This window comes from Myripristis murdjan, chromosome 2 (genome assembly GCF_902150065.1).
Source record: "Myripristis murdjan chromosome 2, fMyrMur1.1, whole genome shotgun sequence".
In the NCBI taxonomy this organism is placed as follows: domain Eukaryota; kingdom Metazoa; phylum Chordata; class Actinopteri; order Holocentriformes; family Holocentridae; genus Myripristis; species Myripristis murdjan.
The window spans coordinates 9,616,260-9,632,249 of NC_043981.1; the positions used below are offsets into that span (position 1 = coordinate 9,616,260).

At 40.7% G+C, this 15,990-nt stretch overlaps 1 protein-coding gene across 1 annotated transcript; it reads right to left on the bottom strand.

Annotated features, from left to right (window-relative positions):
* Positions 1–6,704: 6,704 nt before the first annotated feature.
* Positions 6,705–15,776, bottom strand: LOC115374497 (uncharacterized). Its single transcript, XM_030073457.1, has 11 exons — positions 15,526–15,776; positions 13,833–13,988; positions 12,345–12,470; positions 11,866–12,032; positions 11,128–11,221; positions 10,892–10,999; positions 10,695–10,715; positions 9,877–9,897; positions 9,724–9,747; positions 9,577–9,621; positions 6,705–8,557 (listed from the first exon to the last, which is right to left on the bottom strand). The coding sequence occupies exons 1-11, from the start codon at positions 15,617–15,619 to the stop codon at positions 8,517–8,519; spliced, it is 897 nt and encodes a 298-aa protein (XP_029929317.1). The 5' UTR covers positions 15,620–15,776; the 3' UTR covers positions 6,705–8,516.
* Between the last annotated feature and the right edge of the window lie 214 nt (positions 15,777–15,990).

Genomic DNA, 15,990 nt, shown 5'->3' on the forward strand with positions numbered 1-15,990 from the left:
ATAACCCTCATCTTTCAGAAAGTAAGGGAAAAAAAGGGAAAAAATAAGAATGTAGTGTGTGTAGCGGTGTTACATTGCAGGTGCACTGAGACAAACATTGGTTCACATTCAAGGTTTGTGTTTTCTGATTCAGCCGGGAGCCTTTTGGCATCCGGGACTTCAAATAAAATGCTCTTAAAAAAAAAAAAAAAAAAAAAAAAAAAAAAAAGAGCCTAGTTAGTGTGAGGAAACCTTTACACCGCTGTGGAGTCTCACAAAAATAGAAATTAATTCAGAAACAGTGAAACGATTGCTGTATCGGAATTCATGGCAGAACAGCTCACGCATCTCACTCTGTCACGGCAAGGCATGTTATTTAGCGCACACACACACACACATGCACATGCTCACACACAGCAAACACATTTCTCACACACACACATACACACACACTTTAGATAACCTGTCACTAATTAGAGACTCAGTTAATTAGGGCCAACCAACTGCGTGAGCTTCACAATGAGCAGCTGCCTGCATGTGTGTGCATGTGTGCATGTGTGTGTGTGTGTGTGTGTGTGTGTTTGTGAGCATACAGCTGACATTTGGTGGGATACGGCTGAACACATGCTGCCCGTGTTAACTGTGGGACTTGGCTCAGAGCTGAATTATAATAGGGTTTTCATACAGTTTATCAGTATAGGACTGTCCTCCACACTCAGATACATACATTCTCTCTCATTGGGCTCCATTTTTATATGATAAAAATTAAAGATATAAGGTCGTTAACCATATTTGACCCCCTCTCCCCTTGAAACTTTTTAACTGCTCACTCTTTATCCTCTCAGCTTGAGTACTGTCGATGCACTGTTGGGAAACAGTTGCACTACATGTGATTAAAGTATTTATTGAGCAGTTGGCCTGGCAGATCCTTTGCTCTGGTGCTACATGCACGCCAAACACTGCAGCATGCACTGCGTTGATTGCCTATGCTTCATCCAAAACAAATAAGACTGACCCTTTAGCAATAATAAAAAAAAAAAAAAAAAAAAAAGTTGGCAGTTTGAACAACGATGATGGATAAAAACAAAGATAATGATGAGAAGCTGGCAGTATTTATGTCACTGTTTGATCCAATGTGAGCCAGCCGCCCGGTCCCTCATTTGTTGCAGCAGATTCCTCGTTGCAGATTAATATTGGACAGTGTTTTAATTGAGCTAATGTCAGAAAAGGTAGCAAATCAGTTATAGTTTAGCATTTTGACAAACTAATTACTTTTTTCAGCTTTTGGAAAATCTGGTTGTGCTCACATGTTGCCAACTGCTAACAGCAAATTTATGATATTTTCTCACTGCGTGGCTTGATGTTTGATTTTACACATCTGTGGCAATGGGACTGAATGAAACGGCCGAATTCAATGATGAAGAGCCGTGTCCCAGTGCTTTTGTCCATATAGTGTCTGTACCAGGGACACACGGATGATACAGGCGTCTCAAAAAACTCCATTTTGGACTTCAAAAGTGGGGATGTGGAGTCTGGCACTGTAAGATAAGCAGTTTCTGGCACACAGGCGGTTGACTCACTACAACACACACACACACTTAAAAAACACAGTTTTTGTCAACATGCTATGCACCTGCATATTTTGTATGATATGACATGGCAGATTAAAATGAACAAAACTATATGATGTAAGACTTTTGTTCAGAAATGTAAGACAGGGAGGGCAGAGGAAGTCAGAGTGTGAATGAGTCAAAGGAGGCAGATCAGCTTAAATGAAGGGTCAGTGTGTATGGCAGATGGTTGCCAGTGGCGACCCGGCGATGTGACGGCATCTACTGTGCTCACATCTGTCACCACGCCCCTCTATGTATGTGCGTGTGTGTGTATGTGGGTGTTTGTCTGTCTGTCTGTACGGTATGTGCGTGATGGTATGTAATTTGCGTTCACATCTGCCGCTAAAGCCCTTTGTACACGACTGCATGTGTGAGTGGAGGAAGAGTACGTGCTTAACCCTCTCACATCTGCCTCTCCTCCTCGCTCCGTGGCGTTTCCGCAGCACTCGGAGCAGCTGACTGCCAATAATAACGCTGAAAGCTCACGTCATTCACAAAGTATTGTCGCTACTGCATCTGGGCACAACAATGCCAGATAGATATACGGTGGTTTGGCATGCAGATGGGCAGATTAAGAAAATGCCATTCATTATGTAACTGCATGTTCATTTATAACCTTTGAGGGTGGATGTATAGATTAAGGATGGAATGAATGAATGTAACTGAACTGCATGTCCCAGGCCACATACAGGCAATCACGTATATATTCAATAGAAAGGTCATTCATATTCATGGGAAGCTTACTCATCATATAGTATGCTCATAAATGTAATAAATCAATCAATTAGCTGATAATTTGCTATCAGTTAAGGAATTGTTTTGTATCTTACCAACCTCATAAGCAAAAACTGGGAACATATGAAACAGTAAATACATATTTGTACCTTTTACATACAGTTTTTACACATGGATCTTATGTACAGGCAAAAAATATTGAGCGAAACCTCATTACAGCTATCAAACTTCTCAAATTGTGGCAGTGGGTCAGTGCAGAAGGTTAAATATAATTGTATTTTAACTTAATTCTCAGAGATTAAGTTTTTGTGTAATATGTGTGTGTGAGAAAGAGATATTTCTTCATCCTTCTGTATTGACTGTGCATGCATGTGTGTGTGTGTGTGTGTGTGTGTGTGTGTGTGTGTATGTGTGAATGTGTGTGTGTTCGTTCTCCTCAGGGAGCCCTATTCACATCGCTCCACATCTGCTTCTGATCATGAAAACTAATACAATATTTATCCAACACAACAGCTGACTCGCATTATTAAAGCACATACAATATGGAGACGACTTAAAGGCCAAATCCAGGATCGGAGTATATCGACTCTCGGGTGCACACACACCACAACACAAAATACAGGTCCCAGTTTACACACAATACAAGCGTGAACCATCGAGAGCCTCAGAATACCTTCAAAATGCGGCTGTAGCTCTGCAGAGCCCCGCCGTCCTGTTGAGAGCTCAGTCATCATGAGCAACTTTTGATTAAATGTAAACAGCAGAATAAATCCGCATTTGTGAATCGCCAGAATTGCAAGTAGTCTGGTAATGACCGCGGACAGGGGATGACAATGCAGAGCTTAGAGACTGAAAAGAACAGAGGATTATTTTTTAAAATAAACTGAACCACAGCCACGCAAAAGCGCTCCAAACAATTGCTTTGGGAAATTTTTGGCGGAGCACTCGATGCGACTGCCGGGTAAACGTGAGACGTGAATATGAGAGGTGCCGGGTGGCCGAGCGGGTCGAAGCACAACGGCAAGAGCAAAAGGTCACAGGTTTGATCCCTGTTACGGATCCTGTGGAAGTGTCCCGGAGCAAAGCACTCAACCGTGGTCAGACTGTAACAGGAGAGAGGGAGAAATGTCGTGTCACCACCAGCCGGGGCAGGATGACTTACCGGCTCCATGGTGCACATGCAGGCCCGAAACCATCAGTGGCCCTCACTGTTCAATTCAATGCTCTGGTTATGTATAAATCTTAAAGTGGAAATTAACAACATTTGACCCATAAAACATCTGTGGATCATGCAGTGTCCGTGTAAAAGCATGTAATCCATGGAGTCCATATTTTCAGCATTCACCTTGTTGTTTGACGTGGTAAATTACAGGTAAATCCCTCGAAGTCGTTTTGTGTTTTCTACTTTCTGGCAGAAGAAATCTCCATTCACCAGTCGGCCTTCATCGTGGCACAAGCCTGGTCGGGACAGAGATGAGTGAAGCTGACTAGATGACCCCAAAACCTAGAAGTACAACCAAAATGAGCACCTTACTTTTTAAAAAGCAAAAATAACATAACAGCTTAAATTTTGCAGTTGAGAAATTAACAAGGCAATTTTTTGTCATAGGACAAAACCTCAAACTCTCTTCGGTTTATGTCAACAATGCACCAAAAATCCTAAGGGAAAAAAAAGCATCAGAAATGTGGCCCGGGCTTAAAAATGTTGACTCATTTCTGGGTTTCAGGGCCATAAACTGCATCATACGAGTCAAAATGAAGAGTTAAAAAGTTGCACCATTTTTCCCCCATTTACTGGAATGGACAACGTGGAAAACAACCAAGTGCTCAGCCTGAAGCGGTAGAAAATGTTGGCAATATGCAGCCGGCAGTAAAGGAAAAGTGCAGACTCCACACAGCGCACTGCACCAACGCTGTCTTCCTAACCAACACTGCAATAAAGCCAGCAGGGTGGGACAGAGGGGGGGAGCAACACCGTCCTCCTCCGTAAGGCCCGTCTGCCAGCAGGTGGAAAGATGCTCCAACAAACCACAGTCATACAAATTGAGCTTTTCCTTGCCAATATGCAGTGTATTCGATTATAGTTCATTAACACTGTCCAAAAAAGGATAACAGTTAAAGATATTTACAATATGTAGACAGGTTTGTAATGCGTTTGTTCAATGATGCTGTACCGCCACAATTAAAAAATGACATTTCATTATATAAATAGTGCTTTTATTGCAGCAACGTGTCAAAACGTGGCAAATTTCAGTGCCACATCTTCAACTACAGCTAAATCTGGGATCAAACCTTCATCCAGAGCTAAAATCCCTCCCAACCACAACAGTTTTTCTTGGGGAAGAAAATATCTAATAATGAAAACGACTGGGGCTTTAATACATGTAGCCTCCTCTTCTCTCTCTATAATACACACAGATGTTGTTTATATAGAGAGAGCCCTCCTCCTGTCTTTCCCAGAATCCCTTGTTGTTTCTCCCAGCACGCTCGCAGGTTTGCGGGGAGAGGGGGAGGAGCCAAAATGTCAGAGGTCACCTGACGAAAATGTTTGATGTTTCTCTTTTCCCTCTCTCTCTCTCTCTCTCTCTCTCTCTCTCTCTCCCTGGGTCTCGATCACCCTGCTCTCTCTCTCTGCTTTTTCGCTTTAACACGTTCGCTCTCGCCTTCTCCCTCTGACACACACACACACACACACACACACACACAGAGCAGCGGTCAAGGTCAAGATGGAGGGATGGGGTTGTGTGTGTGTGTGTGTGTGTGTGTCCTCTGGGTGGGATGTGTGTACGTGTATCCAGACACACTCTATCTAGTCTCAAGGGCAGGAGTTAATAAACTTTTTTCCTCTTGGGACCTAAACTTTGTGAATTTAGTATCTCAGCCAAAATGCTATCACTCAGCACTTTCAGCGATTTCTAATGCACACGTTCCCGATTAACAGAAGCTAAAAATACACCAATTCTATATATTTTTAAGAGTTAGATTTCAAAATAAGACATCCTGTTTGAAAAAAAAGTGGCACCTCCTGTGGTAAAGTAACTGATAAAGTAAATGTGAATTAAATCATGGTATTTTCCAAAGGCAGCTTTTCAGGAAAACACTTGACACCAGGTCTTGTGGTTCAAATCTGGACTTTCTCCTGCCTCCTGCTGCTCCAGGATCAGTCTTGCGCTCACCTGACTCTCTGAGTGAACCTGTCCAGGTGAGCAGAGCAAGCGGCAGGGTTACATGAGTTGACCTTGAATTAGTTTGGTCACAAGTCTGATGCAGGGCCGAGACACTCTGGTCCTGTCTCTGCTGGCAGCCTCCAGGCCTCCCAGCGACCACGCCAGCCTACATAAGTAGACCTTTAGCGCCATCTGGTGGCCAGTGTCAACAAGAGAGGAGAAACCTGAGCTGGTGAGGTGCCATAGTGGCTGAGCATGAGAAGGAGAGGGAAGTCACACACCCCCACTTTTTTTTTTTTTTTTTGCTTTTTCAATGCTTGACCTCAACATGAATAGTGATACTTCTTTCTAACCTCATAGCTTGTTTGATAAATGAAGCAGTATTGCATTAATGTGTAGATTTATTAGACAGTGTATTCATCACTGCGGCTTATCTGGGAATGAAAATATGACAAGCCAAATAAACCAAGTTTCTTTAACCAGAGAAATTTAATTAAACATGCTCTCTCCATCTGTGTATATATTATGTATATATAGATATGTACATGTATATAGATAGATAGGTAGATTTGTAACAGTTCAATCAACCCACAGTGCAGTTTGTGTTGCGGTTTTAGGGTCACAATTTTTGGTTTCAGTTCAATTTTTTTCTTCATTACAGAGAAAAAAAAATCACTACCATTTCCAGTGTCCTCTTGCAAAATACCTTTTTTCATTCATAGATTTGGGATAACATGATGAACCCTTCTTTCAAAGGCAAATTCTACTACTACTACTGAAAACAAACTTTAAAATTCGCTGTACTTTGTAGGGTGTATTGTGTATTGAACATTTTGTTTTTTAAGGTTCGTTTTTTAATTTTACACCCCTAATATAGAGTGACAGATAGATATCTATATTGTTGATGGGACATAAGTCTTTTATTTTCCTTCATTCAAGTAACAAAACACACTTCCTTCTCCTTCTCCAGGGCCACTAGACACAGATATTGTTGGGTCATGCCTTCGAGTTAAAATACATTCAAATTTTAACATACCAGTGTATCTTTCAGAGAGCCCCTACAGCATATAACACACACAGTGTCTGTCTGATATGCAAAATGCCGACTATTACAGTACTGAAACTTCAGATCAGTCGTCAAGAATCATGAACTTGAGAAACATGAGCATTAAAATACACACCAAGACAGAGACCAACATTAGAGCTGAAGTGTCTTTGTAGTATCAAAAAGAAATTTATTAGCATTCAACGAAAGACAAATCCACTGGACTCAACACTTCACTACCCAATAGTTTTGTGAGTGCTACTTCTAAAACATCACAAATTCACACAAGAAAGAGGCACTAATAGTGACAAGATGAAAGAGGGACTTTACATATTCTGTCACACACACACACACACACACACATGCTGTCACACACACAGAGTAAGTGTTGCAGGAGTCAGCTGTAATGTACAAGGCTGCTGTTATTTGAGCTGGTGGCCCCGGCCTGACAATGGCGTCCTTTCTTCCCGCCTCTGCACAGCGCAGTGTTTCTCCACACAGCGAGGCAGGAGCTCTCTGCCGTCGGGCTCAATGAGTCCACGCCGCACCAGTCTCACGCCGGACCACCACACCATCCTCGCCGTTTCCTCTAACGTGCTTGGTGTACCAGGTGGTGTCAGGTGGCTTGTGAGTCACAGAAGAGCACACACACGCTCCAGCTTCGACTACTTTCCTGTGATTGTCCGAACTTCCTGGCCCTCATCGTGCTGCTCACCCACCCTGGTGTGCCAAGCAGGATGAAATAAACCTGGATTTGGAAATAAAATTCATCACAGGTCCCATGAAGGCGCCTTTGATGCTTTTGTCCGTTATGTTTTTCCACTACATGTAAACTCTGCAGGCAGGAGTAGGACTGGGCCTGAAAAAATGACACCAAATGGCGCCATACTTTTTTTTTTTTGTTGCTGTTATTGATGTCAGTTCTATGCCATTAAAAGTCACAAAATATCTAAAACTCCCAAATCTGGAAAGCATAAAGAGTAAAGAGAGAGTGCTTCAGTGGGTCAAGACAATAGTAGTGTGAGGATAAAATATATATCAGGGCAAAAATAACAAAGATAACACAAAGATTGTCAACTTCACTCAATTAATAAAAAAAATCCTTGTTAAATGATACAGGAAAGGTCCTTTATTCAATCACAGAGGGACCAACGCTGAAGAAAAACAAGCCAACATGACGAGTTGGTCCCTCGAGGACTGAATGAAGGACGTCTGCTGCCCTTGAGATTGTCATCTAACAAGGACTTTTATTAATTAAGATTTACAATCTTTGGCGTATCCAAGATTTGGATTTTTCTGTTAATTCAGGCTTGATAGTACTTTAAGGACGTTGGTGAGAATATTGGTCTGTTTCTGTTTGAAAAAACAGATGAAATGTGCAAACAGTACTCAGTTTCATGGTGAACTCTGTTTCCCTTAAGCCTAGAAAGCTCCCAAAAATTGCAGTTTGAGAACGAGAAGCGCTGTGAAAAGATTCCCAACCAAGTCAGATACTCCTATGACGCATTTTTAAGTCTGTATCTATGAAGATCTTTGCATGTTATCATCTTCACCTGAAACATTAACAAGAAGAAGGAGGTTACATTGCTTTAAAAAGGCCACCATGTCTGTCAAAATAAATATAAAAGATGTCGATTTCTTTTGTTTCATTTCTGACTTGGTATCTAGTGCTAATCCACAGGCTGTTATGACAGATATTTTGGAAAGAAACACAATATATGTGTGCTGTAAACAACCACACCAACAGACGTATTAGGGAAATGGTACATCTAAGATTCAGACTTTTAAAGCTACTGGCTTAATAATTGTAAAAAGTACTGTTACACAGCTTGGAGACCTCAGTAATACCCTGCTGTGCCAAGAGGTTTTAAGCACTGTACAGTCATTTTGAATCCCTTAAGGTTTGTCAGCTTTGTCTCTGGTTGTATCCCCTGGCCTGGGAGGAAAATCCTCCGGTTGTAAACACAGTCGCAGCTCCTACTCTGCTGCTGCGTGGGCACCAGGGATCAGCCTCTTCTCTGCAAAACGTGAAAAGAAATGTCATTCATTTAGAGTGCTTTTGTCTTAAATCGATGTTACAATGGTCAATGGTACAGATGGACAGCAAATTAAAGGGATTATCATTATTATTAGTAGTAGTAGTAGTAGTGGTAGTAGTATTGTTGTTGTACATTTGAAACTATGTGCAGGAATTCCCAATGATTTCATAAAATGCCATACAAAGGCCTTGAGCAGTTTTTGTATGACAATGGCAAACATTACAATGCAGTCACTTAAGCTGATTAATGAGCAATTTTTCAGCACTGTTGGCTCTAATTAGGTCATGTAGCTCATATCAAACTTATAACAGTCTATTAGTTAACATGTCCAATGAATGAACTAATGAACTTTGTTTAGTATACTGACAGTATCTTGCCTTAAGTTGATTTTTGTTTGCCTTTTTAACGAGACCATGGGGAAAAAGTTTAATCATACACTTCTAGAGACTACATGTGATGAGTCATATTGCCAAGAACAATGTACATTGAGCATTTAAGCATTTAAGCACTTATGCATTGCAATTCTCCACAAATTGCGATTCACTATTACAGTGTATTGCCTTTTTTTTTTTTTTTTTTGCATTATATCGATTGAAAAAAATGAAAAAAAAAATTATGATACTTAAGTGAATTGATTTTTTCACTTTGTCACTGTTTTAACAGTTACAGTTTCAACCCAGAAAACACCAAAGACCAATAACCAAAAGCTTGCAGTTAGTTATTTTTGTTTTTTCTTGTAATTTCCCATTCTAAAAAAAAGGATTAAATGCAGAGGAATTAGCAGTAAATTGGACAAACGCCTACTATTCTGGCTGTTCACTAAAAAATCTGCTGTGATGCTGTAAATGTAGTCAGAGTGGCAACATGCCCTCTGCATACAGTACAGTATAATGTCAGATAATCATAATAGACTGAATGAAAATGAACTGTTACTGATACATGGATACAACAAATGTCTGCAGCAGGATTTTGAAAAAGTCAGCTTGTGAATGACTTGCCTGTAGCCGACGAGTTCTCAACATTATCTGCATTATTTTCTCTCCCTGAAGAGGAGACGAGACGATGAGAGCAGAGAAAAGAGAAATTTGACAACAATCAGAGAAAGACGCCGGACAAAAGCGGCATGCTTTCCGGCTGAAACTCACTTGTCTCCTGCTTCCTCCAGAAGTCTTCATGACGGTGACATCGGCAGACAACACAGGAGGAGAAACATAGCCATGATTTCAGACTGTGAAAGTCAACCGTGACCTGATACTTTTATTTTGAATGCATCGATAATGAGTAATTTCGGCACTGACCTGCTTCCCACGGCATTGATGCTACAGGAACAGAATTATAACAAAGAATATGTTAAAGAAGCCACTATGTTCCACAATGTCAGCATAATAAAAATGACTGTGCTGTGGAAATATCTGAACATGGCGTAATTAATCTACATTAAGCCAGTTATACAAAGAAATTACAAAAAGCATCTCACTGACACTGTCCTTAATGGTTAAATGGTTTTTAATGTTAACTAACAGCTTCGGGTGGGTTTTTTGAAACTTGACATCACTATACAAAATGACCTATAGTGACCTCTAGGATGATCACAGCCACATGAAACTTTACAGCCACAAACTAGAGAGTGAGGCCGTTCAGAGGATGTCTAGTTTTCCAGGTATATTGGCAATAAAGGGGCATTTCTGAGCAACTTCCAGACGGAGGTGCTCACTATTCAATCACCGAAAAATGCAATTCTTTCGGAAAGTTTTTGACATCAAATCACAGCATGAATTTTTCCTAATGTGGTAGTTTGGAGGGCTTTTTGACCACATTTATCAATTCTTGAGTGGACAAAAATGCTTAAATTTTGCACCAAATCTGTGTAACAAATGATACTGCTCACCCTTAGACATTATAAACTTTCAAAATTTGAACTGATGTCTAAAAAATTTTTATTGTAGCTTTATGACTAGAAAAACTAGACTCACAGTGCTGAGCTGCGTCTAAAAATTCCCAAAGTGGGTCTAAAAAAAAGGGGGGGTGGAGTGGAAGAGGTTGAGCTTTCATTCCTCTCTGCTCTTTAATGAGACGTTTCACTTTTGGCTTTTTCACTGCTTAGAGGATTTCTTACCTTTTTCGAAGAACCACTCTCCTGGAAGACATCAAGAGAGTTATTATAATCCAAGATTAGACAACGAGTCAGATATACATACAGAAACAGCAGTAACCAGGACACAAAGGAAGTCAATGATAGGCAAATTTGATAAAATAAAATGAATCCAACATTAATTCAAGAATAAATTAACACGGTGTCTCATGGCTTCCCACCTGCTTTCCATCTGTGTACGAAAACAGACACCAACAACACCGCTACCAGGGAGATGAAGACGATGACCCCTGTCTTCAGTTTCAGCTCACCAGGATCGGGAGACTTCACTGAAAAAAAAAAAAGTTCATTATTCCACATTTGATTTCTGGTCTCATCTCACGATATCGATATATATCGCCCGGTGAATGTGTGGAATGGGTTCTCAAAGTGGATGTTTTTTCGTGTGGTCACTCACCTGGGGCGAGGGGGTTGTTGACGGGTTCGCTGGTGCTCTCGCTCACTTTGTTCTGCAGCGTACAGCTGAACTGTGTGTAGGTCGAATCCTCCTCCTAGGACATGAGTCAGCCAGTTATCATTTTCTCAAAGTTCAAAAACATCAATCACTCGGCCGCATTTAACTTAAAACACTGTTCGCTTGGTGCCTTTGCCGTCTGATTAATATGAGATCTGCGTCCCTGCATGTTAAGATTCTCCAACATCAAGTCAGGGATTATGCATTAACTGACTGCAAAATAAGCCACAGGATGACTCAGCAAAAAAAAAAACAGTTTACCAAAGACATTAGCCATTTGACATGAAACACATGAAATACATGAAATACAGGACTTATGCAGTAACCCAGTGACCAACGCCTTTCACTACAAATCAACCATGACTTCACTGACCAATCAGGATCATTCTCTGTGAAGAGTATGTTTGGCAGCTTAAACTGCATCGTATATATAGCTACAGCAACTACAACAACTACTTAATGCAGTGAATATGTAAAAAAAAAAAAAAAAAAAAAAAAAAAGTTGTGCTCTTACTTCCCTAAGAATTTATCAAAATCTCTGATTCTCCCTGTCAGGAACACAACTCTCAAAATCCCACAGGTTGCTTTTCAGAATCACAGTGACCAATAGGCATTCACTAACTTGCATATATAGACAAAAAAAACACACTCCATCACCAGTATCATATGACTCTTATTTACCTTTGTGATTTGATATAGCTGGAGTAATCCAGCCTCTTCCTTTTTTTCGTCTTTGTTCCAGATGTAGGTGACTGGTTCAGCGTCTGTAGTGTTTCCATCACAGCTCAGACCACAATAGGTCAGTTCAGTATCACACAACACGCTGATGGTGGGCTTAGGGACAGGAGCTGGCATAAAAGGAAATAAAAAAAAAAAAAAAGCCATGACACTGATGGAGAATCTCTGAGACATTTTCATTTGTCAGTCTTTCTTTCTCTTTCACTTGATCTCAACATCTCTCAATGCAAACAGATCGCAAAACATGAAACAACACATGCACACACACTTTTTTTGTGCCACATAGAAGGTAATTAAGCGTTTTAGGGCACCTCCAGGGCTGAATCAACATCTGAACCCCAGGAAAAAAAAACAACACATAACCTGCACAACACCCACTCCACAAGTGATTCCAAACCTGCCAACACAACACACCCGCTTACCGATGACTTTAAGCTCAGTCTCAAGGATGACACGGTTGTTGATCTCTGCTGCGTACGATCCACTGTCGCTTATGGTCAATCCTGTGATGGTCAGAACTCCAGTTGAATTGTTCAGGTGGCCGCGCTCTTCAAATACATACAACAGAGTGAAGGTTAGCGTCTCAACATGGTTTTTAATTATTAAAGTTTTTCACATGGAAGAGTGGAGCGATCCAATCGGAACACAACCTCAGTTTTTGTTGATGAAAATTGAAGATGTAGGGTATAGTCCAGTCATTTTATGAAAAAACCTAGGACAAATTGCAAGAGAAGCAAACTCAGCTGATTTTGTATCCTCAGTATGTCCTGAGGGAGGGAAAAAAAAGTCCCAAGGAATCCCATTGGGGGAAAGTTTTGAAAATCACCTCTATATGACCATATAATACCTAAAAACACTGTTTTTAACACACAGGTGAAAGGGGTTCAAAATTTTACTTTCAGATATCACTATAAAAATTCACAAGTTGATTACACACACAAAGACAAGAAAAAAAGTCAATTACAAGTTCTTTGAATTATTCTGTTTACACATGCATATCACACATTATCTGATTTGATATGCACTAATTGAATAAGTGCCAGAACAGATATTTAAACAGTGAATTAAAAGGTTACTATGTATATAGTAACCTTGAATTAAAAGGTTACTATATAACAGTAGATTTAAAGGTTACTATATATATATAGTAACCTTTTAATTCACTGTTTAAATATCTGTTCTGGCATTTATTCCTTATATTCCTTATTAGCGCATATCAAATCAGATAATGTGTGATATGCATGTGTAAACAGAATAATTCAAAGAACTTGTAATTGACTTTTTTTCTTGTCTTTGTGTGTGTAATCAAATTGTGAATTTTTATAGTGATATCTGAAAGTAAAATTTTGAGCCCCTTTCCCCTGTGTGTTAAAAACCTTGTTTTTTTGGTAATATGTGGTCATAAATAGGTGATTTTCAAAACTTTCCACCAATGGGATTTCTTGGGACTTTTTTTCCCTCCCTCAGGACATACTGAGGATACAAAATCAGTTGCTTCTCTTGCAATTTGTCCTAGGTTGACCCCAATTTTGGCCTAAAATTACTGGACTAATATCGCTGATTCATCTAGAAGGAGACAACAGAGCCTGAGGGAAAGTGGGTACATCAGAAAAGTTAAAAGCACAACTTCTTCACGACGTAACTCCTGGAATGCGGTTAATGAACATCGCAGGTTGATGATATCTTACTGCCGGAGCATCTTTGTTCAAGGGCATCTCAACAGCAGTTGCTGAGGGAGTGGAGATTTTATTATGCTCACAACTCCCAGGAACAAAAACTTTCTTTTATTTACAGATAAATCCAACCCTAAACACTGCACCATTTAGCATAAATCTGAGAGAACTGCCACTTCTGCTTTCCATCCGCCATGTTTAAAGTGAAATGAAATCTCCCACTGAGTCAGGGTTTACCTTTGAAATTACGGAAGGAATCAGTTTCCTTTCCATCCCACTCCATGGCCAAGTTACGGTTATGTTTCCACACGATACTGGTGATGGGGCCAGTCACAGAGGACAGGTCCAGAGTGAGCATGACAGTGTCGCCTGCTTTCTTGTACAGTGTTGCCTCTGCAATGACAAAAATCAGTCAAATGCAAGGGATGTTGTGGCATCTTGAATTCAGGTGTTAAAACCTGATTTATGATTCTAAGTCAAAATGCTGCAGTTGCCACACAGGAAGTGTCTGCAGTATCGACGAAGCCCACAAAGGCAGCTGCTGTGGTTGGCATGCACATGAGCAAAACTGTAACTCCTAGTGAGGCAATGCAAGACCACAACATTTCCCAAGTTTACAGAAGTGCCCAGTTGCTTTCTGCTGATTGTGAAGAAAACAAAGAGCCAATCAAAGAGCGACTGGCTGAGGTTTGCAAATATGTTCCTTGTGTTCAATACCTCACCTGATCCCGACCCATGACGAGATACATCCTACGGGTTTTTCAGGAACTTATAAGTAAACTGAACTTGAAAACGACAAAACAGCACCACAACCACAAGGATAAACAGGCATATTTTGTTTACACAGTGTTCATGTGTTTTACGGTTGAATATTCCTTCAGGTATTTCATTGTTTAGCTGTCATGATTTTGCTCAGGGGCCTGTCAAGGACTCCTGGCAGTCCCTGGAGTCCTACTGGAACCAGTGTCCTCACACATTGAGGACAAACCTGAATGTGCCTGGCAGCTGAGGGACTCTGAATCCAACAATATCCTAAAAACAAAACAAAACTGTGGAATACACCGCCTTTTGTGACCTTTTCTATTTTCTTAAGAGTACATCACATAATAAAACTGTGCAAGTGGTGCTTAAAACACCACTTTTTGCGCACCTGCTTCAACAGCCTATCAATAAACAGGGGCGAAGAAGGCAAATCACTCAGTCCACTGGAGAAGATGGCTGCACAGAGAAGATGACTCAGCTGCATGGATAATTGACAGGCCTATTTCTCAGCATTTAAACTAAATAAATAAATAAATAACATTGTTAAATGAATAAATTCATTAAAAATGAGTCTGGAAGACAAGTCTGAAATACACTCATATAGAGAAATACAAAAACACTTCATAGGCTGCATTAATATATGTATTTATAAGAAAAAGTTTTTTAAAAAGGCATGATGCCCAAATATCCTCCGTCCGTTTTGCCTTTCTTTCATTATGTAGTCTCACTAATGTGTGCAGAAAAGTGTACCATATTCCATTTTACACATGCACTCATCTGTTCTATTCTACTTTATTTTGCTACTTTATTTTCTATGAACTTATACTATGCTCTTTATTATTGTAGACTCAGGCGGACATGGCCGACAAAGTAGTGCAGCCCGTGCATGACTGTGTGTTATCGTCTTTTTTATTTAATGATTCGGCTCCATTAAAATCGCTGTGCCTCTTGTCTAAATTCATATCAGTCGTCCTACCTGCTGCTTCTGATTCTGCTCAATGGGCGCGGCCAGCAACAGGAAAAAAGACAGCGCAGTATTCGCTGTTACAATGCACAGTAACGCCGTCTGGATTACATTAAACAGTGTTACAAACAATGAATGTACTCTATAAACACACACACACTCTCTCTCTCTCTTACACACACAAACACACACACACAAACTTACGTGAATCTGCGTCCAGCGCTGCCAGCAGGCAAACGCAGCACAGCCCGAGCAGCGTCCCAGAGGGAGACATCCTCTTCTGTAGCCCGCTGGACATTACACCGTCACACACTCAGGACACGCACACACTCACACGCACGCACTTGCGCCCCTGGACCGCCGGCAGCATGTTAAGTGTCCGAAAGTTACGTAAAAGTCGTGTGAACACGCCGCGCAGGGGAGAGGGCTGTTTTCTCAAAATTAAACTGAAAGTAAGAGCGAGCAGCCCGGAAAGCGGCATCTGCAGTGTCCCCGCCCCTGGCCGGGATAGGCCTTTGACAGGGAGCACGCACACACACACACACACACACACACACACACACACACACACACACACACACACCCTCCTTCAGCTACCTCATTCTCTCAATATCCTCCTGACTACCAGGAGAAAAAATATTGTCCAATCACAATTTTAAAAAAAAAAAA